The 25015-nt window shown below is 51.5% G+C and overlaps 1 protein-coding gene across 4 annotated transcripts in view; it reads right to left on the bottom strand.

Annotated features, from left to right (window-relative positions):
- Positions 1–5551: 5551 nt before the first annotated feature.
- Positions 5552–25015, bottom strand: part of SMOX (spermine oxidase) — a 35955-nt gene continuing 16491 nt past the window's right edge. For 2 of the 4 annotated variants that reach the window (XM_004433785.3, XM_087445556.1), the window contains exons 2-8: positions 18483–18716; positions 14523–14749; positions 10431–10604; positions 9509–10268; positions 8647–8807; positions 6493–6582; positions 5552–6036 (exon numbers count right to left, since the gene is read on the bottom strand). In XM_004433785.3, coding sequence (XP_004433842.1) covers positions 5899–6036; positions 6493–6582; positions 8647–8807; positions 9509–10268; positions 10431–10604; positions 14523–14749; positions 18483–18690 — 1758 coding nt within the window. In that variant the 5' untranslated portion in view covers positions 18691–18716 and the 3' untranslated portion in view covers positions 5552–5898. The remainder of the gene's footprint in view (positions 6037–6492; positions 6583–8646; positions 8808–9508; positions 10269–10430; positions 10605–14522; positions 14750–18482; positions 18717–25015) is intronic. The other 2 variants (XM_087445557.1, XM_004433786.3) reach the window with 2 other exon arrangements.

Below are 25015 nucleotides of genomic sequence, written 5' to 3'. Positions count from 1 at the left end.
TGCTGATGGCACATCTGATGATCAGATATGGGCTGTGAAAGAGAAAGGAGTCGATGATGACTCAGGTGTTTGCCCTGAGCCAAATGGTGGTACCACCTACTCAAATCGAGTAGATTAGATCTGGGAAGGAGCAGATCGAGAGTTCTGCTTTGGACATGTTAAGTCCGTGGAAAGATCCTGTAGGCAGTGTGGTGGTGTTTGCTTTGCTTTGCCTTTGCTGTGTTTTCACCAGCAGGTGTGGCTCTGTGTTTTTCTCTTGGTGACCCAGACACAACTGTGGAGAAAACAGACAATTGATCCACAATTGGAATGATGTTGGATTGGCTTTAACAGAACAAATGGCAAGAGAGTTAAGGATAGGGCCAGCCCCATGGCATAGTGGTTAAGTGCCCGAGCTCTGCTGCTGGCTGCCCGGGTTCGGATCCCGGGTGTGCACTGATGCACCACTTGTCAGGCCATGCTGTGGCGGTGTCTCATATAAAGTGGAGGAACATGGGCAGGGATATCAGCCCAGGGCCAGTCTTTCTCAGCAAAAAGAGGAGGATTGGCATGGATGTTAGCTCAGGGCTGATCTTCCTCACACACACACACAAAAAAAAAGATTAAAAAAAAAGAGAGAGTTAGGGATATTGGAAAGAGACCGAGTGAAATGATAATCGAAAACCCCATTCCTGGAACCAATTTTAATTAGTCAGGACCAATGACAAATGATAAAAACCTAATGCCAACCAGCTAAGCAAAAGGGGAACCAGTGCCTCGTGTAGCAGATAGGGCACTGAAGTGGCTCACAAATGGGAAGGAAGAGCTATAACACATGGTCTTGGTCACGGCCTTGAACTGGGCGTGAACAGACGACTGTGTGACCCCGTGTGCCCCACATATGAGAGGGGGAAAGTGACAGATCCAAGAGAAAAAGTAGTAATGGGCCCTGCAGTGAAATGGCGGGAACACCCAATCCCACAGATCAAAATCGCTCAAACTGAGCTCACTGAAATAAAGTACGTCTGACATTTTGCATCCCAAACAGAGACCCAGTTTTGAACACTTCTGCAAAATCAGTGGTCAACAACCACTGCTAGGATCATGGAGACGAGAACAGCTTTACATCTATCATCTCCAGCTAAAATGCATGAAGCAGGGCTGTGACCAACCCTTTCCTTTCTTATATTAGATACCTGAGATGAGCGGAGATGCCCTGGATGCCACCTTAGGGGGGCCACAACCCCTCCTGTGTGTTGAGATTTGATTACCCTACACAAATCGGGAGCAGCCTCCACAAACAGCCCAGCCAGTCATTATGAGAACATGCCGCGTCGCGGAACTCTACCATTACGTGTGGCAGACCACTCATTAGACAGGCAGCTCTCTAGAACTGAACCAGCAGCCCACCTCACTCTGTACCTCAGGCTACCCTTGGGCTCATCCCGACAGGCCCAAGTAAATGCAGGGTGACTCAAACCAGAGGTGCTTCACTCCTACATTTGTTTGTGGGTGAGCAGACATTCTAAGCGGCCCCCATGAAGTGGAGCTAACATACTGCTCACCTGGCCCAGCAACAACGGTGGAAAGAAACAGCACCTGACGAGGACCCCAGGCCCCTTGAAGGAACATTTCTGAGACTTCCACAAAGTTACAACTGAACAGCTTGCTTGTAGATTCCCTGATGCCCACAGCACAAGAAACCATGCAGCCAGTTCTACATGGACTCCAGTGCCAGGAAAGAACTTTCCTCTCAAGTGACCTTCTACGGGCAATAGAACTGTACAGCAGGCATTGGCGTGGGTGTTGGCCTGAGTGTGCCACATTTGCCACCCCTGATAGAGTCCTCTGGGTTTCAACCAATGTCAAGGCTCCTTCAGAAACCTCGTCACAGCAAGACACTCATGCTGGGTCCCTGGTCCATCCAGTCTCTCCTTGCTTCTGAATGGTTCTTGCTTTTCTTTATCTGCCTCGAATCTGTTTTGGGAGCTGCAAATCATACATGCTGTCCACATTATGCAATTATCTGATGTAGAGGCAGCACACTGGAGGGCTGACTGCTTTGGCAAACTCTTCAGGGCCACCCCTCGGGCACCTGTTCCCACCTGTGTGTCCCCATGGCTCCCCCCACCTCCCTCCCAGGGTTGCTCCCTTCCCCTTGAGATGGCAACCTCTCCAAGCTGCATGGCCTTGCCCAACCCCACACAAGTCCTTCTGGGAACCTTGATTTCCTCGGCTGTAAAACAATCCCCACCTCCCTCATGCGGCTGCAGATGCCCAGATGAAGGACACAGGCAAGGAGTCTGCTAAACGGTGACATCCTATGTAAACACAAGGCCAGGCCTTATCACTGGGCAGCCAGAGGGGCATAAGTAGCTCCTTCCTCCCTTTATCTGCTCTCAGGATGCGTCATCTCTGCTGCAAGGAGGAAGTTCGCTGGGCCAACACAACGGTATGTTTTGGGATGGGAGGGTGGGGGGAAGGGCATCCTCAGACTCTTAAACTTCTTAAATTGAGTTATATCATACATACAGAAAAGTACATAAATCTTCAGTGTATAACCCAATGCATTTTTACCAACATATATACCCATACAACCACCCCCCAGATCAAGATATGGAACATTTCTATAACCCAGAAAGTACCCCATACTCCCTCCCAGGCACTACCCCATCCCTTCATTTCTAACACCATAGATTAGTTTTACAGGTTCTTGAACATCATATAAAAGAAATCAGACAGTATATAGCCTTGTGCCTGGCTTCTTTCATTCAACATGTTTTTGAGGTTAATCAATGTTGTTGCAAATGTCAGCTCATTTTATTCTATCGGTACGTAGTATTCCATTGTATGAATGTACTACAGTTTGTCCATTCTACTATTGACGGCCAGCTGGGCTGTTTCTAGTTTTTAGCTATTACGAACTATGTTGCTACTGGTACATATTTTTGGTAGGCATACACACTCATTTCCCTTGGGTGTGTACCCAGGAGTGGAAATGCTGGCGGGCACACAGCCAGCTTTAGTAGAATCTGCCACACAGTCTCCCAGTGTGGCCGTCCCCATTTCTACTCTCTCCAGCAATAGCTTCAGAATGTTTTGGGGTTTGTTTGTTTTTTGGTTTTTGGGTTTTTTTGATGGCATCAGCCTCTTTTTTTCATCGCAATAAAGAGAATGAGCCTGCACTGTGCAGTCAGACCTCGGTTCAAGTCTCAGCGGCACCACCGACCTGAGTGACCTTGGGTGTGTTACTTAACTCGCAGAGGTTTTGTTTCCCCCCAGGGATAAATCGCCCTCCTCAGCCTGAGTTGGCAGCCACGTCAAATCAAGAGACCAGACCATATGCTCAGCATTCACAATTGACAATCTGTCTGGCAGGTGGTCAGCACTACAGGAATATTCTCTCCCTCCATCTTGCCCACATCTAAAGCTCCCCATCATTGCAATCACCAAATAATAGGCCTTTTCACCCTCGTGGAGTCCTTTAAAATTCCTACCTGTGATCCTGAGAATCTGCTTATTACCTTCTTCCCCATACTTATTGTCGGGCGCTTCTGTCCATCCCACCACAGTTAGTGGGGAAAATCCAGGACGTGGGGAGGGACCGTGCTGGATCAGCGCCTCCTGAGGTGAAGTTAGATGCTGCCTGCAAAGTCACTCGGGGCCAGGAAGAAGACACTCCTTGACCAAAGCAGGGTCCGAATGTACATTATCTGTATAAGTATTGTTATGGAAAGATCTCCAAGAATCATTATGTTAACTAAAACAAGCAAAATGCAGGACAGGATGAATACTTTATCATTTTTGTATAAAAAGAAGAGAGAAGGGTATATATTTATATTGACATATCTAGAAATGGATACACAAGACACTAATAACATGGGGCTGTGGGGAGCACCAAGGACATAGGGGGTAGGCATGGGAGGAGATGTTTCATTGTCTCCTTTCATGGCTCTTGAGCTTGAACCACATCAACAGATCCTCTATTCAAAAAAATTTTGGGGGGCCAGCCCGGTGGCGCAAGCGGTTGGGTGCGCGCGCTCCGCTGCGGCGGCCCGGGGTTCGCTGGTTCGGATCCCTGGCGCGCACCGACGCACTGCTTTGGCAAGCCATGCTGTGGCGGCGTCCCATATAAAGTGGAGGAGGATGGGCACGGATGTTAGCCCAGGGCCGTCTTCCTCGGCAAAAAAAGAGGATTGGCGGATGTTAGCACAGGGCTGATCTCCTCCCCCAAAAAAAAAAAAAAAAAAATTTTGGGCTGACCCCGTGGCCTAGTGGTTGAGTTTGGCACACTCCACTTCAGTAGCCCAAGTTCACAGGTTTGGATCCTGGGCACAGACCTGTACCATTCGTCAGCCACGCTGTGGCAGCAATCCACATGTAAGGTAGAGGAAGATTGGCACAGATGTTAGCTCAGGGATAATCTTCCTCAGAAAAAAAAATTTTTTTTCATATATGTAATTATAATTTATGTGTCAGGTGACTATGAATCTCTGACAAAATCCTTGAAGATATCTGGTGGATCAACCCTGGCAAAGCAAGGATGCCTGTTAGATATGTGCATGGGGGTGGGTGTGTGTGTAGGGGTGTGTGTAGGTGGGTGCAGGTAGGCATGTGTATAGGTATGTCGACCTTGGACATCTCCATCATAACCGGAGGTGATGGGGAGAGGATGTGGAGTCATACCAAGGGCAGTGCCCTAAATTTCCAAGAATGGGACCCAACCTAAGCTCATACAGAGTTAGACCAGGGGGGCCCACCTGGCTTTTCACAACTTCCTCCACCACCCAACCCCTCAACTCTGTAGAATTCAAACTCTATCACTAGAAATCTGGAGTAAGAAAATGACTAAATGTTTATTAAGGTTCTATGCATGTGCGTAGATGTAGTTGTGTGTAGGTATAAGGGTGTGGGGTGGTGTATGTGTGTGGAGTGAGTGTATGTAGGTATGTATGTGTATGCAGGTGAGTGTATGTAAGGGATATGTATGTATGTGTGTGTGTTTACTCAGCAAAAAGAGCAGAAAAGAGTGTCCCCCAATAAGTGGTAGGCTCCTGGAACATAGCAGGTGGGTGACACTTAGGGATATTCCCCTGCCCAAAAAATGGCCAGACTATCCACTTTTCCAGAAGTCAACAGTAGCCATCCTAATGGCCAGACCCAGGGCCCCGTGGCCAGGTGACACTAATAATTAACACATCTGAGCTTAGCATGGAGCCACAACAGGTGTCCCCTCCCATGGAACTCACCTTCACTCCATGTGGCCATGTCACCCAATCAGGCTCTGAGAAGTCCAGCAAAGGGCCAGCAGGCAGACTCATGCCTGTCCTGAAGGAGCTAGGGCTGAGCAGTGAGGGGCCCTCATCCCCAAGGAGCCTTGCCGGCAGGAAGGCAAACAACCACAAACAGATTGGGGTGAGGGGATCCCCCTTCCAGTAAAGGCAGGCACTTTTCCTTCTGAGGGCACAGCCAGGCCACGGCTCCCCTCACCATCCCCTCCACTCAAAGGGAGTGTGATTTAAAAAAAACACTAAAAAAAACACACACACACAAGAGGCTGAGGAAAATGGAAGAGAGGAGCTGAGGAGCTTGGGAAGGGCAAGCCTCTTTTATTATCCCAAAATGCAAAGTACTGAAGGCACTTACAATAACAAGGCGGGAGAGGAGGGGAGGCACAGGAGGTCAGAGGTCAGAGCACAGAGGTAAATCAACAGGCCCCACCCTGGTCACCACCCGGCATGGAGAAAAAGAAAAGCTACAGGGCCAGGTCTGAAGCCAGTCAGGGTGTCTAGCTCTACAAAAGATACAAATCCACTCTACAGAGGATTAGGAAATTAGGAGCACATGGCAGCAAGGGGCAGGGCTGGCAGTCACGAGTTAGTGGTTCTTTAAGGAACACACTCGGCAGTGAGGAGGCCCTCAGGTTCCCTGCTGGAAGAGGTCTCGGTACATCTCGATGAGACGGGCAGCCTCACGCTGGCCAGAGAGCAGAGCACCGTGGGTGGTGGAGTAGTATTTGCGGTGGGTGGCCTCACCTGAGAACAGCACCTGCATGGGCTGGGTGGGGAGACAGGGAAGTGAGGGTGGAGGAGCAAGAAAGGCCAAGAGGCTACATGTCTGCCCCCAGAACCCCCCATCCATACTACAAGTCAGAGAGGAAGGAGCAGACATCTGAGATGCAGGTATTACTGCTTCCAGAGGATGAGGAGTTGCCTATCCCACCAGGCCACGTTCCCCTGCTTCTTTCCCAAACATCCAGTCCTCAGTTCTTTCCGCTCTGGGGCTTTTAGGAGTCCTAGCTCTGCAGTCTCAGAGGCTCACTGTGCCTCTTACTAGTGAACTCAGAGAAAGTGGTTTAACCTTCCTTGGCCTTGATTTTCTCATCTGCAAAATGGGTTTATACCGCCTTCTTCTTAGGGTGGTTGTAAGGATTTAGAGAAATAACCTATATAAAGCACTTAGAACCTGGAAGAACATAAGCACTCAATAAAGTTAGGTGGTAATTTAACAAACCTTTATGGAGCCCCTGTTAGGGTCCAGGGACTGTTCTGGGCACTTGGAAGATAAAAGGTGACCAGGCTGCTGCTTTGAGGAGCTTCCTTGCTGGTGGGGAAGCCAGACACGAAACCCGATTACTAAACAGTGTCAAACATGATGTGATGGGTGTTTGGGCAAGGCACTGAGAGCCCAGAAAAGAGGCCTACCGTCGGGGGGAGTGGGGGGCGGGTCGCATAAAGCTTCCCAGAGAACAGGACCTTTGGATGGCTTCTCAAAAGATGCTGGGTAAATAAACAAGCAAAGGACATTTCAGGAAGAAGGAAAAGTGGGGGTGAAAAACACCAAAGCAGTCCTTGTTTAGGAGACAATGAGAATTTTGGTACAGCCAGGGCTCAACCTCCAGAAAGCAGGCTGTCTAGAGGGAGTCCAGGCAAAGTACAAGTGCACACATTCCAAGCTTGAGTCTGGACTTTATCCTAGTGCATCTCAACCCGAATGTTCAAAGGCACCAGCTGGGGACCTTGGTAGAACGTAGTTTTGAACTCAGCAGGTCTGGGGTGGGCTGAGTCTACATTTCCAACACGCTCCCACAGGATGCTGAGGCTGCTGGTGCACAGACCACCCACTTTGAGTAGTGAGGCAGTAACCCTCCAACAAGGAGCCTGCAGAGGTGGTTAAGCTGAAAGGGGGGCATGTCCTGTGGCAGAGGGCAAGCTGCCTACTCCCACATCCATTCTCCTCTTTCTCCTCATAACAAAGCCCTGATTTTTAACTGGGTCCATTGCCATCCAGAATAAAAATGACGTGTCCCAGCCTCTCCAGCAGCTGGTGTAGTAATGTGACTAAGTTCTGGCCAATCAGCTTCAAGTGCACTGTTGCTTAGAGACACTGATTCAGCCTCAGTGGTCCCCCTCCTTCAAGCCCAAAATGCAGACGTTAGAGCAACAGCCTCTGCAGCCGTCTTGGACCACAAGATGGCCTTGAAATTGGGAGCCAGGTGCTAATTATACCAGGTCCTGACACCTACCTCTGATTTCCTTTTGTGTGATAGAAGCAAACTTCTGTCTTAAACGTTTAAGTCAGTTATTTTTGTTTTGTTTTGCTTTTCTTTACATGCACTAGTCCTAACTGATGCAGGTGACACGAGAAGGTTTGCTTTTCAGGAGGATGGTTATGGCAGCAGTGAGGGCCTTTTCCTCTCTCCCCTTGAGCACGGCCAGGGCAGGCACAACACACTTTGGTTCACTGAAATCTTCTTCACCAATCATACCACAGAATTGCTTTAAATATACTTCCGTTGGGGTTTTAACATTTATTGTATGTGTACATTTGGTGGGGGGAACTCAAAAGCCACTTTATAGATGCAGAAATATATACAGTCATGCATTGCTTAACAATGGAGATAGGTTATGAGAAATGCATCAATAGGCGATTTTGTCGTGCGAACGTCAGAGAGTATACTTAGACAAACCTAGATGGTATAGCCTACCACACATCTAGACTTTATGGTACTAATCTTATGGGACCACCATCATATATGCGGTCCATTGTTCACCGAAACGTCATTATGCAGCACGTGATGTATAGTTATTTCTCTCAGATTTATTATTTCCTCTCTGAGTGTGCAGTTGATATAATTTGGGGGCAGGGTCATTATTTTCAATTTTGTTTTCTAAACCATATTGTGGAAACTTACTTCCATTGAATTGGTGCTGTCCAATAAAACTTTCTACAATGATAGAAATGTTCTATAGCTACACAATCTAATATGGTAGCCACTAGCCACCTGTGGCTATTGAACTTGAAATGTGGCTAGTGCAACTAAGGAACAAAATTTTTAATTTATTCACTTAAATTTTAATTAACTTAATTTAATGTGGCTAATAGCTACCATATTGGACAGCACAGCATTAAATGACTCCTTTTCTATAACCTCAAGAAAGCAGTTAGCATCTCAATTTGATTCCATCTTTTCTTCCAGATGTTAAGTGCACATTTCCTTGTTTTCTCTTTCATTATAGGAGCTATTCCATCCCTGTCTCACCTTGGCACCCCTTAGTGAACACAACCCTCCCCCTCCTCCCCCGGGACCAAACACACATGGAGAACACCCACACACACCCCTCCCCACCCTGCACACGCCTCACATACCAGCACACCCCCACTCACCGCCGCCTTGGAACTCTCCGTGTACGGCAGGGGCTTCGCCAGCTTCTCCACGTCTGCCCCACTCGAGCCCACCTGCGTGTATGAATAGGAGCCACGGAAGTAGGGGTCACTGCCCCAGGCTGAGCGCAGGATTCGCCGAGGCTTTGGAATGTTGGGGTTCCCTGTTAGGGAGTCAGAAGAGACAAGGGGAGAGAGGATAAGCAATGGCCACGCACAGGAGATACCCCCAAGCAGACCACTCCCACTCCACCTCCAGGGCTCCAAGAAGACCAGGCTGCTACAGGCAGGCATGGAGGATGGAGGAGGAGAGGGAGGCTGTGGTTCAAGCTGGGCACCGCTCAATGCCTCCTTGTGACCCCCAGCAAAACATCTCATCTCTCTGAGCCTTAATTTCCCTATCCAAAAAAAAAACACTCCAGATAATCATGTTTCCCCTTCCAACATCAGGAGTCTTGTGAGGCTCTTCTGGGACAGAGGATGAAAGATGATGTTCATTCAGCTAAAGAATCAGACAGTAAAACACAAATCCATCTCTTAGCAAGACAACATGAGTAGGAAATGGGCAATCTGAGGTTTCCCGGTGATACCAAAGTTTTTTTTACCATTCAGCCCTTAAAGAGAGGAAACACAGTACCTACGGTTTGGAGCGTTTTAAGTTCCAAACGGAGGACAGCCCACAATTTAGGAACCCGAGGCTGAGATGTGGTGTCCGGCAGCAGCTCTCCCAGTGGGCAGGCCACCTCAGTTCACAGTCTGGGGAGGGGAGAGCTACCACACAGTTCAGGGGGTGCAGAGGGCCTAGCAGAGGATGGCTGAGGGAGACAGGCCCATGGAAGCAGGCAGTGGTGGCACAGGGACGCACCTGTGAACTGCCGCAGCATCTCCGTGCAGATCTCGGCCACCGCCTCGTCGTCACACTTCTCCATGACGAGGGCCTCCTCCCCACAGATCCAGCCACTCAGTACATGGCCGTAGCGCTCGGGTGGGTAGAGGACATCAAAGCCGCAGATCTTGCGGTACCAGAGCTCGGGAGGGTACGTGAGGGTTCGGCTCTCCGCCTCGTCCTCCCATACAAACTGTAAGCTGTTGCACTCAGGGCCCCAGAAAGGCTCCTCAAATTCCAGAAAGATCTTGTCGGTGGTGCCAATGCCCAGGCGGTAGATGGCAGCCACCTTCTCCACGGGCAGGCCTGGCCGGAAGAAGCTGGCGTGCTGCCTCTTGAGCACGCCCAGCGACACGGTCACGATCACGTGGTCCGCCGGGATCACCTCACAATCCTCACACTCCACTATGACCGGCCACTGCTCATCCTCATCCCGCCCCCTCCCCAGGGGTTCCTCTCCACCCTGGCCACCCTCCCCGGTGTTGTGATTGTGGTCACCCTCACCCCGGGGCTCAATCTCAGGGCCCCGGGGGCGGGCCGAGGCCTGGTCCCAGTGCACACAACGGACGGGTTTCCCCAGCTGGATGATGTGGGCAGGGATGCCCTCAGCCAGCAGCTCCACAACCCGCATGAAGCCCGAGGGGATGATGTGGTGGGCGCCAGGGATCTCGGTCCACTCCCCAAAGGCGCTCAGGGACACCTCGTCTATGCTGTGCGAGCTACTCTCACAGCTCTCCACCTGTGGGAAGAGCCAGAGAGGAGCCAGGTGACCACCAGGGCTGGGCTGGAGTTGGGGCAGGACCGCAGAGCAGCACCGCCCTCCTTGGACCCAGATTCCCCAGAATCAGTCTTCTTTGCTCTGGCACCCGTACTTAACAAAGCTCTAAGACAGCAAAGATACCTTCAGGTACTGCTGGATCATGGCGAGCTTCAGGCGCTTGGTGGCCTCCGGGTCGTCAGGGTCATCCCTGATGCGGTTGCGCACCTCCTCCCGGGTGAACACCCCCACGCTGTTCTGACTCTCAGCATTGACTGGTTTACCATGCCGGAAGAACTCCTGGGTCAAGTTATAGACCTGCCAGAGAGACCCCAGAAGACTGAAAACATAGTCCCTCATCCCACCTCCATCTCAAACAGAAGGGCCCCAACTCGAACGTTGCCACCTCCCAGGTGTTCCCGGATGTGCTGAGCCCATCCCCTGGTGGGCTCACGGCACATGTCCCCTGGTGAATCAATGTGGCACTGAGGCTGCACCCACAGAGTCGTAGTTCGGGGATAGCCAGCTTCCTCACCTCCAGACACCACCCTCTGGGTGTGTGAGGGAGGTTGGATGGGCTCCAGAGGCTCTTGAGCTGAACCCTTGCTTAGAACAAAGTGAAACATTTGGTGCCTGTACTGTCTGTGGGAAAGGAATCACCCCTCATAGGCTCTACACGGCTAAGCGTACTGCCCACTGGGGAACCCAGGTCTGCACACATTTACCTTTTCTAAGAAGCAAAAACACAAACCCTTTTCCGGCCACTCCTGCCCAAGCATGTCTGGTTCGCCCTCTCCCCAGAGGACAGTCTGGCGCTGTGGCCTGGCCAGCGTTCTGGGGAGAGGGAGCAGAAGAGGCTCTGAAATCTGATCTCCCAGGAGACCCGCCCCTGCCCTGCTCAGGTCCACACAAAGTGCCCCCTTTACTGCAGGACTTAGATGCATTTAAGGAAGATGGCCATGTTGGGCAGGGCGTGTGGAGGGGAGGGAGGCCCCAGTGTGCCAAGGAATGGAAATACACTTCAAAGGCATATTATGGCAAAAACTCTAACCCATACCTCGTCAACAGAGAGCAGTGAACAGCCCCTTGGAGAGGGTTTCAACTGCCTCCCCAGCCTGCCTTGTATATAACTCCCAGGTAAGCAGTCCTGGGTCTGGCATGGGATCCCAAAGGGCAGGGTCTGAGCCCCAACATTCACTCTACAAACATTTACTGGGCTCTGTCCAGACACAGGTTGCAACGGTGACCCAGATGGACACAGCGCCGAGCCCCTGCCCTCACTCGAGCTGGGGAGACATTCCATAACTCGTCTGTTTCTACTTGATGTGCTGTGACAGGAAAGAACCCTGGGGTTGTAAGATTAACCTGGACAACCTTGAACAGTCAGGAGATAGCCAGGTTCGCAGTGGGAGGGAGAGGAAAAGTATTTCAGGCAGAAGGAACAGTATATTTAAAGATTTTAAAGACGGAACAGTATACTTAAAGGGAGAGAGAGAACATAAGACGCATTCAAAGTGGCTCAGTTGCTGAAGTGGGCAGCGAGGAGAGAGAAAGTTGCAAGAGATGACAGGAAAGGCAGGCAGGGGCCGGGGCATGAAGAACTAAGAGTCATGTCAAGGACTCTGGACTTTACCAAGATCCTGGCTCACTGAAGGGTTGTGAGCATGATCACACGCCCACTCTCCCTCCCAGGACACCGGCAATGTGGGCTCCTTGGCCAAACATCTGTGGCTGGTGCTGATTAACGGTGTTTCCCTTCCTCAAGTGAGCTTGAATTTGGTCGGCACACATTCATGGGACTGACATCTGCCCTGTCAGCTGTCCCTGGTACAGGCCCTGGGACTGCAGAGTAGAGGAAGGAAGGCAGCATTGCCCACCTCCCCAACATTCCACTCAAGGGAAAGGCCTCCACAGGAGACAGAAACATGAATTAAACATGTCTCTGAAGTATAAAATATAAACAAGAAAATGAGTTAAATTGTTCATTTTTCCTCCCGACAGTCACAAGATGCTGGGTGTTTGGCCTTAACTGGAGTCCTCAGCAAATTCCTCACTCAGTACCACTGCCAAGGAGTCAGGCTTTCAACTCGCCTCCTCCTCCCCAGGTTTTTTCCTTTGGTGATAAGCAACATGGTAGCCAGTCCTTAGTTTATGTTGACTAAAGGCCAAAATGCCCAGCTGAGGAGTAACAAATTTAGTCCATCTACGTGATTCCTGGTGTCAACCACCGACTACAACAGCCTTAACTGAACATGGGTTTGTCATATGGGTACAGTCACCTGTCCTGGGTTAAATGATATCTTCCCAGTGTGACCCAAGGGAAATGGGATAGGCCTGTAACATCTAATACTACTCACCCCAATTCTCATTAAGTGTTTTTCATTGGGATCTCATTTAATCCTCATGACACTATGAAGTAGGTATAACTATGTTCATTTTACAGGTGTGGAAAGTACAGCTCAGAAAGGCTCAATAACTTGCTCAGATTATACAGCTAATAAATGGTAGAACTAGTATTTGAATCAAGGTAGTCTTGCTCCAGAGACTAAGCTCGATATGATACAACTACAGAAACTCATTTATTTGTTAACAAATATAATACATTCAAATGAGTAGCCCTTCAAAGTCACCACCTTTGGAGGGAGGCTACATATTTATTATGAAGCCACCCTCAGGTAGGGCTTTACGTGCTTAGAGCACACCTCTTCAGAATGGCCTCCAGCATTGGTGAAAAGCCACACAAGCAAATTTATCTCTAGATCTCGTGGTTAACACCTCTTCCTCCTGATCCAAAGCATCACCACCCAGAGTGATAACCCACCTTATCCATCCTACTTTCCATGACTTACACTCTTCCCTTTCAAAAATCAAACCCAGAGCAGAAGTTGATAATGATCTACTTTTAAAGACATTTAAAAGAACAAGTAAGTCATGGACCCTGAAAGTCATTCTCAAGAGGCATCCACGCTTGAAGCACTCACAATAACCTGGGAATCAGGGTGTGATTGGCTCCCAGTAGATCAGGAAGGTCTACTTTGAAGAATACTAATTCTTATCTGCTTATTAATAAGTGCAAAGACTCTTTGCACATGAATGAGAACACACAATACCATGGGATTGCACACAACATTCCTTGTGAGTGCACACACGTAAGACGCTGAGTGTGCCTGCCCTCCATTGAGCAGGTACTACCCCAAAGCAAGGGTCACTGCTCCGTTCCCATGCCCAAGAGACAGAAAATGTACAACAGGTGCTAGTTGACTGATTTACTGACCTGGAGTGAAGGATCATTATACTATAAATGACAAGCTATCAGAAGGCAGGACCTACATATTAACTTGCTTGTTCACTGCATTTCACAGAACCAATGAAAGATACCAAAAATATTAACATTTTTTTAAAAACCTGAATGAGACAAGGAAGGATGTGTGCCATTGCCACTGCTATCCAACACTGTACTGGAGATACTAGCCAGTGCAATAATGCAAGAAAAATAAATAAACAGTCTTAGGCTGTGCCGTCCAATACAGTAGCCACTAGACACCTGTAGCAACTTAAAATTAAATTAAATACTTAGTTCCTCAGTTTTATGAGCTACACTTCAAGAGCTCAAGAGCCACATGTGGCTAGTGACTACCACGCTGGACAGTGCAAGGCTAAAACATCTCCATCACTGTGAAAAGTTCAATTGGACAACACTGGTCTAAAGATGAGAAAGCAAAAAATAAAATTCTCATTTTTTATATGATGATATACAGAAAATTCCAAAATATTATTAGAATACAAATTAATATATTAATAGATACAGTATTTGAATTAAAATAATAATTTAGCAAGGTAGCTAAAACCAATATATAAAAATCAGATATAGTTCTATATACTGGGAACAATTAGAAAATAAAGTTTTTAAAAATTACCATTTACGAGAGTATCCAGAAGCAACAACAACGACAATCACCAAGTACCTAGTAATAAATCTAATAAAAGATATTTAAGGCCTTTCTGGAGAAAGATTTTATCATGTGTATCAATAATCTCTTACCTAGTACTTCTCCACTCCTCATCTTCATTCTATCCTCAGATTGTCCTGATTTTCCAAACACAGGGCCCAGAGAGTGTGCAAAGACATGACCGGGATTGTAGACAAGCCCAGCAGGTCGCCCGACTCCCCCTACACTGCCAGGGCGTTCCCTGCCCACCACACCCTTGTGCCCAGCTGCCCTGCTAACACCTCACCTCGTTGTATAAATCGCTGAATTCCTCAACCACGTCCTTGGGGATCCTGCGACCACGGTTGGTGAGGTAGCAGGCCACGCCATTCTTGGAGTAGCGGCTGATGCGGCCCACACTGCGCTCCCCATCAGTTGTCTCTTCCAGGAGGCCATTGGCTTCTGCTAGATGATAGATGGGATTCCCATGGGAGCCATGGATCCAGGTGGCTCCCAGTTCAAAAGTGGCGTGTCCTGATGGTGACAACAAGAGGCCCTTAGAGGGGCAGGGACTTCTTCAGAGAGGGCCAGAACACCACCTCACCCTCCTTCCTCCAAGAGGATCCTTCAGTTCCCAACCACAGGGCAGGAAGGGGATTAGGGCCCCCTCCGGCAACCAACGAAAGTCATCAGTGAAAAGTTCCCACTAGAAACACACGTGGCACAAAATGGATTCCACCTTATAGCTGAGATAACTGCCACCCTGAATGACTCTGTGATTTGCCCCAGAGTCACCTCACTGGACTAATTAGAAGGCTCTCTTTTTCCATCCCCCCTTTTTCCAGGCTAACACTCGACACCAGACTCTCCTTCCTCATTGATGCCTCCCCCTCAGGAGGAATTCTGTGGCACCCGAGGGTACAGTGGTCCCAGTGATGGGAGCAAGGCCACCTGAAAACCCAGTGAGGAGACCCAGGAAAAGGCCCTGCCCTCCGGACCCTAAGTCCCCATCCGGCCTTACTCCAGTTCCTCAACATCCCCAGTGGCCCAGAGTCTAAGCCCCTCTCCCAGAGGAAAGAGGGCAAATATTCCAGTCTGGAAACTCCTCCCCAAGGCAGTCTAAAACAGACTTCTGGATAAAACTAAGCTTTCTTATCCTATGGCACAGGTGGCAGAACCCTAAGAGTCTGACTGGGGCAGGGGGCAACTCCTGGGCCCAAGTTGGACAGGGCTGGGGGCCGCTTCTACCACCCCATCTATAACCAAGATGCTCTGGAGCAAGCTGCCTCCATGCCTGGACCTCAGTTTCCTCTTCTGACGCTGCAGGGACTGTGATGCATTTGTATCTTTCCCTGCCTAGCTCCCAGGGAAGTTGAAACAATGAAAGGAGAATAGAGAGGAACATTTTTCAGTGTTTTGTTTTGTTTTTGGAGGCCTGATTCAAGATACCACGTGTGGTAAGTTTTTTGCCAAGATGGTCACAATAATTCCTACTATCCTTATACACATGGCCCTTTGCAACGTGACTTCACCACTCCCATCAAGAGGTGGAATCTATTTCCCCACCCCTTGAATCCAGGCTGGCCTTGTGACTTGCTTTGATTAAAAGAATGACATTTGTGGCTTCAGACATTCAGAGCCTAGGCCTCAAGAGATCTCGTGGCTTCCACTCTCACCCTCTTAGAATGCGACCACCATGGAGAGAAACCCAGGCTTATGCTGCTGGAGACAGGGGGCCCAGCCAAAAAGCCAGTGCCAACCACAGACACATGGGTGAGGCTATCTTAGACAAACCAGCCCCAGTCAAGCCACCAGATGACTTGTGGCTGCATGGGGGATCCTAGGCAAGACCAGCAAAAGAACCCACCTAGCTGAGGCCTGCCCAAATTTCTGACAGAATATGAGCAAATAAAATGGTGTTGTTTCAAGCCATGACATTTTGCGGTGGTTTGTCAGGCAGCAATAGCTATCTGATACACCGTAAGAGACAACAATGCCGCCTCACCCCAGGAACTGGGCATTCCTCCTTTTCGTGCCTTCCATTTACTAGGCTGCTTCTAATTAAACCACCAGTTACTAAAAATAGCCCTGTATGCATGTATGTGCCAAACACAGAGCAAGAGCAAACACAGTCAACCTCACGCCACAGCCAGCGAGACAGAATTTCCTGGTGTCTCTGGAAGAAGAGGCAGAAATGTGTAGGGCCCTTTGTTCAGGAAAAGTTGGCAGATTGCAGGGCATGAAAAGATGAAAACCCAGTGCCCTCCCTCCAGTGGGCTCCTGGTGGGCACTGGGGGCACTTATTACTAATCTTCCTTTTTAGAGCCTCAGGCTTGGGGCTCCCCAAAATGTCTTGCCTGGTTTGAGCTCCCAACAGGAGCAGAAGGGGGCCAGCACCCTGGGAAGGTCCACTTCCCAAGGCACATCAGGGAGCTACAAGTCATAATCACTGATCTGTGACATCCAGGCATGGGGCACCCTTCCTGGCTCCAGACACTCAGCAAAAGCAGGAACGAGGTGAGCAGCTCAAGGCCAGCAGCAAGGTCAGTGCCCCACCTCCATCCCCGAGGCTCTGCAAGAAGGTGGGGAGGCCCAGAGCCGGCCCCAGTCTGAGGATGCTTCCTGCCCTCTGCCACATCCCCACGTCACCTCTGTCATCCTTGCTACACCCCTGCATCCTAAGGGCACCAAGCACCATCTCCATGTCTACCCTACAGTGTCCTTGGAGCCTCTGGCCCTCGACCCCTGCTCTTACCACCAAGAGTCAGAGCTACCATCTCACACCACAGCAGGCCCATCTACAGCCCGGGCTTTCCCCCCTGAGTGTCTGACCTTGGGTCCAGAGGCCAGGGCTATCCCCTCTCCTGGCAAGGTTGGCCTGGTCTCCCTCACATACATCATTCCACGTGTATTGCCCCCTCCTTCTTCTCACTATCTACCCAACTCTCACCATCACCTGAGGCCCAACCAAGCTCCCTCCTCCCAGGAAGCCTTCCTGCCTGATGTGCATCCCCTCAGCCTCCCACAGCCCCATCTCTTCCGCCTCGCTGCCTTGTGCCATCATCCCACTGCATGGCATGTCAACTGCCAGCTACCACTGAGACTGGGCCACTTGTCCTCCAGTCTTCTGCTTCTATGTCAGACCCTGAGTGTCTTAACAAACTCGAGAACCACGAATGGAGCCACCCCTTCCCTAAGGCCCAGTCAGCCAATCAGGTGTCAAGCAAAGAGGACTTCCCTGCTGGCTGTCCCCAGGTTTATGAGTGCCTTGGAAGGCACTTTCATCCTCACTGCCAACACATACTCTTGTGTGTGCCAGGGGAAGATGGACGCAACCTCACGTACACCTTCCAGGAAATGCTCTCGGGGAAGACTCCTAATGTGATCAAATGTCTGAAAGAAGAGAGAAGGTCTCCATGTGTCCTCAACCTCTGCTTGGTCTAAGCCTGACCACCTACTTCTCTGAGACAGTTTCTCCATCCAGCAAAAGTGGGCACACAGAATCTGCTTGGCCTAGCTGCCCCGAGTGGGAACAGATACAGACACAAAATCCTCTGGAGGGTCAATGCAACCCACATACTCCAGGCCACTGTGTATGGTCCCACTGGGCTATTATCATGGTCCCTACCTGCTTAACCTCTCATTGGTCAGACCCCCTACCTGGGAAGCCCTGACCGCCAGCTGCATTTCAGGCAATTCCCCACCCTCTAAGACCCCTAGCAAAATCTGCCCACACCTGGGGTAAGTCCCTTACCTGGCTGCTTTCTTCAGAGTCCTCATTACTCTGCAACCCGGACAGACTCTCTTCCTAGATAATCCTAAGACCTACCCATCAGCCACAAGGAGGCCCAGAATCCCCTTCCATCTCTGCTGCCCCAAGCTCCTACTGTCCCAGGCTAACTCTCAGTCATGACATACTAATTCACACTCAAAAGTTAATGACGAATAGAAGCTTACAGAATTCCCCGTCTTGTGAACTAGAAACTGGTCCACCCACTGCCAAGAGAGTTTGGTTCTAGGTGTCCCCTCCCTCTTAAACACTGTGAACCTGAGGTCATGTTCCAAAAATGGAGGCCAGAGCCCCACTCTGCCCACCTCAGAGGGCTGCTGAGAGGGACAAATAAAGCTTCTGGAAAATGCCTAGGCAGCATGCATGATGGAACACTTACCCCAGGGAAGAAGCTAAAATAATGAGATTGCAGGCAGGGCTAGGGCACTGAGGGACAAGAGGTGACCTTGGAGGTGGCTGGGCTAAGGAGCCACTCACCGAGTTTCACGCTCTGCACGCGGCCTCCGATGCGGCTGGAAGCCTCAAGCACAGTGACATCCGTGAAGCCCTGCTCCAGAAGCGCTTTGGCTGCAGCCAGGCCAGCCAAGCCGGCACCAATCACCACCACGCGAGGCTGTCCCCTTCTCCGTAGGCCACGACTGAGAGGGTCATCCGCACTGTCGCCACTGGATTCACAACTTTGCATACCGTCCGCACTCGCCTCCTAGGAACCTGCAGAGGGCGGGGGTATCAGAGCTCACCCACCCTGCCTTCACTTTCTACCTGCCCCAAGGGATGCTCCAAGGGCTCTGCCCTCAAAGGGGGACCTCAAGCCCTCTCCCTCCTCCCTGAGGACCTGGACAAGAGCCATCTCCAATGGATGTGACGGGGAAGGGAGGAAGAGACACAGGGAAGGAGAGAGGAAGAGAGGGATGCATGCTGAGCCCCCACCAGCAAGCAGGAAAGCTGGGAGCCCACCCTGAGCCCCTGAAATCCATCAATCTCATTCCAGACCTGCTAGGCAGAGCCTCTTCCCCAAGGCTGAGACAAGAGCTGGCCAGGAAGATGATGACCAAGAAGGCCCAAGTCAAGAGAAACTGACTGTCACTGCTGACCCTGGACCAACTCAGTCCAGCACAGCTGCTGTGGTTCAGCTCAGGCCAACCTGGGGATGCTCACACTGACCCCAGGATGCTTGCACAGACCTCAGGATGCTCACGCCAACCTCAGGATACTTGCACACACAGCGCTGGACCCTCTGCTCTCCCTCCCTTGCCTGGCTCTTCCTGGCACTCTCTTCCTTGCCCCTTCTCTTCTCCTCTGGCTTTCTGTTAGTCTTTCACAGCCTCAATGAGGTGGCAATTTGGTAGGCAGGACATAGTCCTGCCCTCCCCCAAGAAAGTGCCACGAGGCCTGTATTGGACAAGCCTCTGCTATTCCGGGTACATCTCTGGTTGTTTTCCCCAATCCACCCAGCCCCTCAGTCACCGCAAAGCAGCAAGGAGCCCGGGAAACAGTGGACCATGAGGACCCGTGGCACCAGAGGCCAGACATCAAATTGACAGTTATGCTAAGCCAGCTTGCTCAGAGACGCCAGGCTAGGGAGCTGATGGCTGGGAGGCCTAGAGGGTCCCTGAATCCAGCCCCAGGGCTGGGAGAGGCTACCCTTCTATTCCCAGAGCGACCACGACGGTTTGAAGGGGTCTGTGGGCCATCTCGGGGAGCCACTCAGTTCTGATCCTGTCCCTTTCCTTCCCTGACCCAAGCAACTGAGATCCCAGTTTCCTTTGCTGAAGTTTCAGTGGCAAAGGTTGCAGTCTCTAATAGTATCCAGGACCTAACAAGACGGGAGCAAATGTGGGTGGAAGGTGGCTGCTGGGCAGCGGACAGGGGACATATAAAAAGCTATCACCTATACCTAATAAAGCTGAGCAAAACCGTTCCCAAAACACAGCAAGCCCACTCCTAAGAAGACACCCAAGAGAAACAGGGCATATTCCATCAACTAGACATGCTGAAGAATGTTCATAGCAGCTTTATTCATAATAGCCAAAAAACCAGAAACAACCCAAAGGTCCATGGAAAGGAGAATGGATAAATATATTGTGCTATGTGTAGCATATTCATACAAGGGAATATTCTTCAGCAATAAACAGAACCAAACCCCTGATACTTTCAACAATATGATATCGAGCAAAAGAAGCCAGAGTCAAAAGAGCACATACTGTATGACCCCATTTATGTGAAGTTCACGAAGAGGTAAAATCAATCAGTGATAAGAGAAGAGAGACTGGGAGGGGGAGAGTGACTGTAAAGGGTCAGGAGGGAACTTTCTGGGGTGGGAGAAATATGTGTCTTGATCTAAATGGTGGTTTCACAGTGTACATATAAGGATCCACTGAGGTGGACCTTTAGGATTCGTGCCACTCCCTGTATGTATGTATGCATGGACGTATACCTCAGTAATCATTCAGATATTCATTCCTGGCTCCCTATAAAACAATGAAAGCTGGCACACTGACTTCCTTCTCCACACATCTCAAGGTCCCACCACTGAAGTTTCCATCCCACCTTGAACTGCGCCCTCTAACATCATAGTAGGTTTGGTACAGGGATCTCTTCCTAAATATGCTCAGGCTCAGAGGTTGCTCCTCGTGCCTCCCCCACCCACTCCACCTGCCATTGCCACACCTGGGCGTGGACAGGAATGTCCCCTGACACCTGCCCCCAGCTCCCTCAACCCACGCCCGCCCACCAGGTTCCCTAGGGCCGGTTCCCTAGAGGGCCAGGAGGTGGCGCCCGAGGCCCGGAGGGCCCCCCCAACCCCCCTTAATGTTCTGGCCGGCGGGCCTCCGGGGAGCATAAGGCTCAGGGCTGGCTCAAGTCCTTTCCTCACCTCCCCCTTTCCCCTCCCGCTCCCCCTCTGCCTTCCTCCCCTTTCCTCCCCCAGGTTCTCCTTCCGGTGAACTAAATTTAGAGGTGAGGGTGTGGCTGCCTGCACCGGCTGCCCCGGTGCTGGCCCGCGGGGAGGAAGTGTCCACGATGCTTCGCGGGCAGAAAGTCCGCTCTGCGTCAGGTCTGTAAACACACGGGGTGCTCCGAGCTGCCGCGGACGCCACCACTGCCAGGCACCCCGCGATGCGACGTGGCGCTGCTGCCCGCCCCGCTCCCACGCCTCAGCTCCCCAGGACTGGGGGCCCTTGCCTGCATGCTGGTCTCCCCACCCCCAGCCCGAGGCCACCCCCTAAAACAACCTTTTTTATACAATGAAGGGGTGGGATCGCTGCAGTGGTTCTCAGACCTTACTGGTGGACCGCCTTCTCAAAAAGCTCCTGTGGGGCCCACAATGTGACTGGGATAAAACTGGCCGTCCTGCTCCCTCCTGAATTCTCATCACACAACCCCCAGGCTCCGTGGAGCACCCCCTCTGAAAACCGGGGATCTAGATAAGCCCCTGCCTTGGGAAGCCCCACAGGGAAGGAATGCTTGGGCAGCAGCAAGTTCCCAGCCTTCATTTCCTTCTATCGAAGTGGCCAGCTGGTCCTCACTCCGTTGTTGTGACAGTTAAATAAGGCCCTGTGTGGATGTCACAAGATTGTCAGCATTTTGAAGAGCCTCACGCGTGGAAATCATTTGTCCAATTCTGTATCTAAATTATGAGCAAACTGTCTTTGGAATGGGGTTCAGGAAGGGGCTGTGGGAAGTGCACCCAGGCGGGTAGCCTTTAAGATGAACACAGAAAGAACCCTGCGTTCCCAAGGTACCAGCCACCTTGAACTCAGACATCACAGGTGGGGTGCCAGGGCGGAAGCAGGTAAGCAGGGGCCATGTCACCTGCAGCCCTGACCCTCACAGCTAATCCCACAGTCCTGTCCCTTTACAGGCCTTGCCCCAGATGGGCCTGTCAACCCCTGGGGTCCCCAAGAAGCCAGAGAAGCCACACACACAGCCCACAGAGGGCAGAGAGATGAGGAGTCTGCCCTGTGGCCCCCCACATTGGCCCACGGAGCCACCATATCCTGGGGTCCAAACTGAAAGGGAGAGAGAAAAGCACCCACAGGAACACCTACTGTGTGCTGGGCCCTCAGCTAAATGCTGAACTGGACCTTCCAGCACTCTGTTATCTCCAGCCAGGGTGGACAGGAGGGGGGAGAAGCAACTTGTTTTCTGTTGGTTTGTGTCATCTTTGCCTTTCCAATACTTTTTTTTAATTTTATGAGAAAATGCCTTATTGAGGAAGAAGAATCACTTAATGGTCCTCAGTGCCTGCCTGCCCTTCTCGCGCCTTCGAGAAAGAAATAAATAAATAACATCCGCTCCTTGATCTGTATGCACAGGAGAAACAGAACACCCTGTACTTTTCGAGCAGATAAAGGAGAGAAGAAAAAAGTGCTGGCTCAGCCAGGCAGGGAGGAAGCGGCGGGGGAGGAGGGAGGTGCAGGGCAGCAGACACTTGCCTTCCCAATCCTGCTTCCATGGCAAAATGAGGGTGGGAGCCTGAAGCCTTTATGTCCCCAGGCGGCCAAGCCCGGTAGCTTCAAGAAATCAGGCCAGCCACAGCATGAGGGTCCCAGCCCCATTCACGATGCCCCCCGCCTGCCCCCCTGCTCTGGCCTTCAGGCCACCACCTCCCCCTGCAGCCCAGAACCAACAGTGCCCTGACTGAACCCGCCTAAGAAGCCCAAACAGAAAGAAGGCGGCAGCTCGGGAAGGAGAGAAGAAAAGAAAGAAAGACCCTGTCCCATGGCAGGGTCACCAAAGAAGGATGGATGAAGACTAGGAGGCCACGCAACGGGAATGCGCACTAGCAGCCAAGCATATGTCCACTGCCACTTCCCCACTCTCCTCTGAACATCCTCACCAGTTTCATTTTGCTACCCTCAAATTTACCTTCCAAGAAGTGCCTTCTCATCGCCATATACTAGACACATGTTTTAGTGCTGGCCTCCAGCATCTGACCCTGCTGAGACCCTCTTGGAAATGCCCAGAAGTGAGCTGAGGGCACCGCAAGTCTCCTTGTGCTTTCCCCACCACGGTTAAAACTGGGGAAGCGCCGAGCACTCCCAAGGCTGGAAGCTGAAGGCATCCTTCGTGGAAGACCTGCCCTTACCCATCAGGTCAAGCCATGTCAACCTCACAGCCCGAATCACTGTTGCCTCTACCCTCAGCTTCCCCAGGTGCCCGCCTGCCTCCTCCATCTGAACCACGCCCCTGGAGAATTGCTGGGCCTGCCTCAAGTCCCATCCCTTAAAGACAAGCTTGGCCAGACCTCTCATGAACCAGGGATAAAACCCAGCAATTCATGAGCACCTGCTGTGTACCAGCATGGGGAAGGCCTCAGCATGTCAGCCCTTGACCCTCTGGACCCAGATGACCTTTCTGGCTTCAGATTTCACTCACCCACCCCCCAAACATACACACATACCCCAACTTCACCAAAGTCTTGGGTATCCCCCACCTAGCCCACCTGAAGGCCTGTGGAGATGTCCCTCTTTCAGGCGTCAGAGAAGCTGGCTCTAGGTTCTCAACACACGCACACCCTTGTGCAGGCTGCAGTGGTTGTGCAGCTGTGTGCTTGAACCACCACAGGCCCAGCCTGCTCTACTGACACTTCCTGAATGTACCAGACACCTAGGAAATGCGAGTTCCCGGCACTGCCTCTGCTCTGCCGCTACCACCACCCCACCCTGCCTGTTCTCATCACACCCCAGGAGATCCTGTTGCCTCTTATTCAGGAGAGGCTGCAGCCCCACGATCACTGAGCAGGGCTGAGGTCACAGGCTAGGCTGGTGACCCTCTTTCCGAGCCCCGGTAGGGAATGGCACCGAGGGTCAGTGGCCCAGCTCGGTGCGGGCGCCCTGTCCTCCTTGGCATTGGGAGTCCACTTGAGTTCACCCAGCAGACAGGTCACTCCCTCCCCAACAGTGATCACTACAACAAAAATGATGCCACAAAGGGCCAGCTTCCCACGTGCCCCAACCTTTCCGAAGTCGCCCCTCATAAGAGACAAAAAAAGTCTACCCATGGGGCCGGCCCAGTGGCGCAAGCAGTTAAATGCGCGCGCTCCACTGCCGCGGCCCGGGGTTCGCTGTTTCGGATCCCGGGCGCGCACCGACACACCGCTCGTCAAACCGTGCTGTGGCAGCGTCCCATTTAAGTGGAGGAGGATGGGCACGGATGTTAGCCCAGGGCCAGTCTTCCTCAGCAAAAAGAGGAGGATTGACAGATGTTAGCTCAGGGCCGATGTTCCTCAGCAAAAAAAAAAAAGTCTACCCATCTTTGGCTCCCCTCTGAACACAGGCTGCTCCCAAATGTGTCTGCCTCCCTGTCCTGTTCTCAAGGTCAGTCCAGGGTGAATGACCCATTTCCCAGAGAAGAAGAGCATGAACCAAGCAATCAGCCCACCTGGCTCACCTCACCTCAACCCCTAGGGTCCAGACTCCACCAGCAGAAGCACTCCAGAATGGGCCCACCCCTTCCAACAAGCAGGTGTCTCCCCTCTGCTAAGCCACACATTTGCCCATGGGAGCCACGCCCAGGGCTCTGGGGGCCACCTGTGCCCTCCCCAACCAACCTTGGGAACTTAACAAGTCTCTCCTCCTAGTGCCCAAGGGCAACATCCCTGCCTCAGTTTCCCTGGAGGGACCCCTTTCTGCCTCAGGCTTCTAACAAGAGGGGAAGGAGAGGGAGGGCAGCTGGGGGGCCGGTCCAGGGGAATCTCTTTGGATTGCCTGGCAGGTCTGGGGAGGGATTTGGATTCTCGCGGGCCCCCCAGACAATGCAATTATTCTTCAAATGTGAAAAACGCCCAGAAATCCCAGACCAGCTGCTTTGCACAGTGGCCCAAACAAAGGGGCTCTGTGTCTGCCCAAGAGGCTCCTCCCACCCCTCAACCCCAGGGAGGGGCTGGGCCCCAACTCATCCCAGCCAGACCCTCACCAGCCCCCCTCATTCAGGCCAGCCAGCCAGGAAGTGAAAGAGGCGGGATTGCTGGGCCAGGCCAGGCCAGCCACAGTGAGAGAGTATGGGAG

The sequence above is a fragment of the Ceratotherium simum genome, chromosome 21, assembly GCF_057802395.1.
Source record: "Ceratotherium simum simum isolate JZ-2026a chromosome 21, ASM5780239v1, whole genome shotgun sequence".
Lineage (NCBI taxonomy): Eukaryota > Metazoa > Chordata > Mammalia > Perissodactyla > Rhinocerotidae > Ceratotherium > Ceratotherium simum.
The sequence above is the reverse complement of the archived record's forward strand: the minus strand, read 5'-3'. Positions and strand labels throughout refer to the sequence as shown.